This window comes from Alnus glutinosa, chromosome 3 (assembly GCF_958979055.1).
Source record: "Alnus glutinosa chromosome 3, dhAlnGlut1.1, whole genome shotgun sequence".
In the NCBI taxonomy this organism is placed as follows: domain Eukaryota; kingdom Viridiplantae; phylum Streptophyta; class Magnoliopsida; order Fagales; family Betulaceae; genus Alnus; species Alnus glutinosa.
Window position 1 is genome coordinate 21,234,425 of NC_084888.1, and position 3,706 is coordinate 21,238,130.

The window sequence follows — 3,706 nt, forward strand, 5'->3', positions numbered from 1 at the left end:
GGTCCCGATTTGTATCCTTTTGCTTTGTTTGTTGTCTGCCGAAAACGTAATTGGTTTGTTAAAGTGCATTGGGTTTGATTTGTTAAAGTGCATTGGGTCCCGATTTGTATCCTTTTTGTTGTTTTTTACTAATTTATATGCAGTGGGGTCCCGATTTGTATCATTTTTTGATTTGTTTGTTGTCTGCCGAGAACCTAATTGGTTTGTTTTGTTTATATGCATTGGGTCCCATGTGGTTTGTTTTGTTTACACCACATGGGACCCAATACATGGAACTTAAAAATATTGCCAGATACATGGATGTCTAAATTATGAAAGTAGGAACTGTTTCTTTTTTTCACAGTTCATAATATCCTCATCACTTACCGGATACCGTGCATGTAGTGGAAGCTCTATGTTGATGTCAAGTCCATTCTTATAATATATGCAGTGGGGTCCCAATGCACTATTTTTTTGTAATTGATTTTGGAGCATTATTGGTCCTTATTTAATATGTCTCTGCATTGGTTAATATGTATGTGTACCTATCAAATATATTTTTTTGCATATTAGTTGCACTATTTTTTTGGAGCACTATTTGTTTTGCATGTTACTACTTTATATGCAGTGGGGTCCCGATTGCAGTTGTGCTTTGCATATTAGTTGCAGTGCCTTATTATTGTGGTCCCCTTGTCCCATGCATAATATATTTTTTTGTTTGCATGTGTAGAATGAAGCTAGTCTTTGAGATTTATTGTTGTGGTCCCCTTGTCCCATGCATAATATATTTTTTTGTTTGCATGTGTAGAATGAAGCTAGTCTTTGAGATTTATTATTGTGGTCCCCTTGTCCCATGCATAATATATTTTTTTTGTTTGCATGTGTAGAATGAAGCTAGTCTTTGAGATAAACTATTGGGGTAGGTTTGACAGAAAATATGGATGTATTTATGTGGGGGGTCAAGTGGATGTCCATCCGGATAACGTTGATAGTGATGATGTGTAATTTGTCCTGATAAAGTCTATAGTGGGACAATATGGGTATAGTCCAGGTGATTTGATTTACTTTAGGGACCCTACCAAAGATCTAGTGGATGGTCTACAACTAGTATCCTCGGATTATGATGTAGCTTATATGGTTGCCAAACATGTGGATACTCCTAATGTAGTCCTTTATATTGTTTCTTTCCAAAATGATAGAGGTGGGGATGGGGAAGATTTGGAAAATAATGAAGAGGGAGATGATGGAGGTAGGGTTGATTTAAATGATCCATGGTGGGATGATAAAATCAGTGATGATGATGATGTTTTTGAAGATTATCTGGTGGATAGTGCTGGCCCCTCAAAAATGCCAGAAACTGATGAGGGCGTGGAGGGTGATGGGGAGGATGGGGATGGGGATGGAGATGGTGGTGATGGTACTGAGGTTGAGGGTGGGGGTGAGAGTGGGGGTGAGAGTGGGGGTACTTTGGGTGATGATGATGGCCAGAGTAGGCCATCTAGTATAAAAATGTCATCGTTTGAAGATGTTGAGGTGGATGAGAATGACTCTGAACTTGGTAGAAGTGACATCCTATTGTCACCAGTACCTGTCAGTTATGAAGAGGATGGTGGGACTTCATGTGGGACTTCATCTCACCCTGATGTGGAGTTCCATGAAGTTGACATTGTCAATCCAAACCTGAAGCTTAGAATGAAGTTCGCTAACATTCAACTATTTAGAGAAGCTGTTAAGCAATACAATGTGAGAAGGGGAAAGGACATAAGGTTTGAGAAAAATGAAAGAGCCAAGTGTGTAGCTGTGTGTAGAGATCCAGGTTGTGGTTATAGAGTGTATGGTAGACAGATGGCGACTGAGGCCTCATTTGAAATAAGGTCCTTAAGACCTACACATTCTTGTACTCGAGTATACAAGATCTCAATTGTCAATTCGAGGTGGATAGCAGATAAACTTTATGATAAGTTTAAGGTTCAACCAGACATGCCACTGCGAGTGATACAAGATGAAGTCAAGAGGAAATGGAATGTTGAAGTCAGCAGGAGTCAAATGTATAGGGGTAGGAAGAAGGCAGAAAAGAAGATATACGGTTGTCTGGGTGAACAGTATGGCAGGCTGTGGGATTATTGTGAGACTTTAAGGCGTACTAACCAGGGTAGCTGTGTAGTGATGAAGGTTGAAAGACCAAACCCTAATTTGCCTGCTAAGTTTCAGAGACTCTACTTGTCCCTTGCAGCCATGAAGAATGGGTTCTTGGAAGGTTGTAGGCCTGTCATAGGTCTAGACGGGTGCTTTCTAAAAGGACCTTACAAGGGAATGCTACTGGCTGCGATTGGTCGAGATGCCAACAACAACATGTACCCAATTGCAATCGCCGTTGTAGAATCTGAGACAAAAGACAGTTGGACCTGGTTCCTGGAGTGCCTTGTTTCAGATCTTGGTCATCATGAGAGGCACACTGCTCCTACATTCATTTCTGATCGGCAAAAGGTTAGTTATATTACTTGCATAATTTTACATATTACTTTTAGCTATTTTTTTTTCTACATATAAACTTACCCATTTTGCACATTGGACTAATGTAGGGTCTTGTGCCAAGTTTTGATGTTGTTATGCCAATGGCAGATCACCGAATCTGTGTAAGGCATTTATATGCCAACTTTCGAGATAAAGGATTTCGGGGGGTGGCCTTGAAGGAATTGTTGTGGAAGGCAGCATCAGCATATACTGAGGTCGAGTTCAGATTTCAGATGGAAGAGATGAAGAAAGTCAGTCCTGATGCCTTTGACTACCTAGACAAGATTGACCCCAGCGGATGGTCGAGAGCATGGTTCAGTGACTATCCTAAATGTGACCTCCTTGTCAACAATATATGCGAGTGTTTCAACTCATACATCCTGAAGGCACATGAGAAGCCAATTCTGACGATGCTTGAGATGATTAGGAAGCAGCTCATGAGAAGGTACCAACTTAAAAGAGATGGCATCAACAAATTGAAGGGCAAGTTGTGCCCTAGAATTGTTGAGAAGCTTGAGGCCATTGGTGAGGCTGCATCGGACTGCCTATCCCGTTTTGCTAGTGATGGCATATTTGAAGTAGAGCAGGGAAGAAGGCAATATGCTGTGGATTTGAGGAGGAGGAGGACATGTGGTTGCAGACAGTGGGAGGTGACTGGGATCCCATGTGCACATGCACATTCTGCCATAACATTTCATGGGCATAAACTGGAGGATTATGTAGATTCATGTTATAGCATTGAGATGTACAAGAAGGCTTATGCTCCCATCATATATCCAATGCCTAGTGAGGAACAGTGGGTAAAGACTGGGCATGATGTATTGGATCCGCCTAGATCAAGAAAATGCTAGGCAGACCTCGAAAGGCCAGGGTAAGAGGTCCTGATGAGTCGAGAGTTCCTCAGAATCCTTATAGAATGAGAAAGTTTGGATTGAAGGGTAGATGTGGGATTTGCAAGCTGGTTGGACACAACAACAGGACCTGTCCAATGAAGAAGGACCAGCCCTCGACAGAAGTTGATTTGCCTACTCCACCACCAGCTAGTTTGCCCACTCCACCCTCAACAAGTGTAAGTCTCACTAACCAATATAGTTGTATAATAGTTGATGTGCTATTAATGTATTATTTGATGTGTTATTAATGTTGGCCTTCAGACCCAAAGCGTTGGATGTAGCAGTAGTACAAGGGGAGGTGCACAACCAGCCTCCAACAG

The 3,706-nt window shown here is 41.5% G+C and overlaps 1 protein-coding gene across 1 annotated transcript; it reads left to right on the top strand.

The window, feature by feature from the left end:
* The first annotated feature begins 1,113 nt into the window (after positions 1-1,113).
* On the top strand, positions 1,114-3,344 carry LOC133863255 (uncharacterized). Its single transcript, XM_062299213.1, has 2 exons — positions 1,114-2,466; positions 2,562-3,344. The coding sequence occupies exons 1-2, from the start codon at positions 1,114-1,116 to the stop codon at positions 3,342-3,344; spliced, it is 2,136 nt and encodes a 711-aa protein (XP_062155197.1).
* The last annotated feature ends 362 nt before the right edge of the window (positions 3,345-3,706 follow it).

Excerpts from the sequence above, each read along its gene's own strand:
- LOC133863255 (XM_062299213.1), top strand. The coding sequence starts at position 1,114 with ATGGTTGCCAAACATGTGGATACTCCTAATGTAGTCCTTTATATTGTT. Across the intron at positions 2,467-2,561 it reads TCATTTCTGATCGGCAAAAG|GGTCTTGTGCCAAGTTTTGA; the intron begins GTTAGTTATATT and ends GGACTAATGTAG.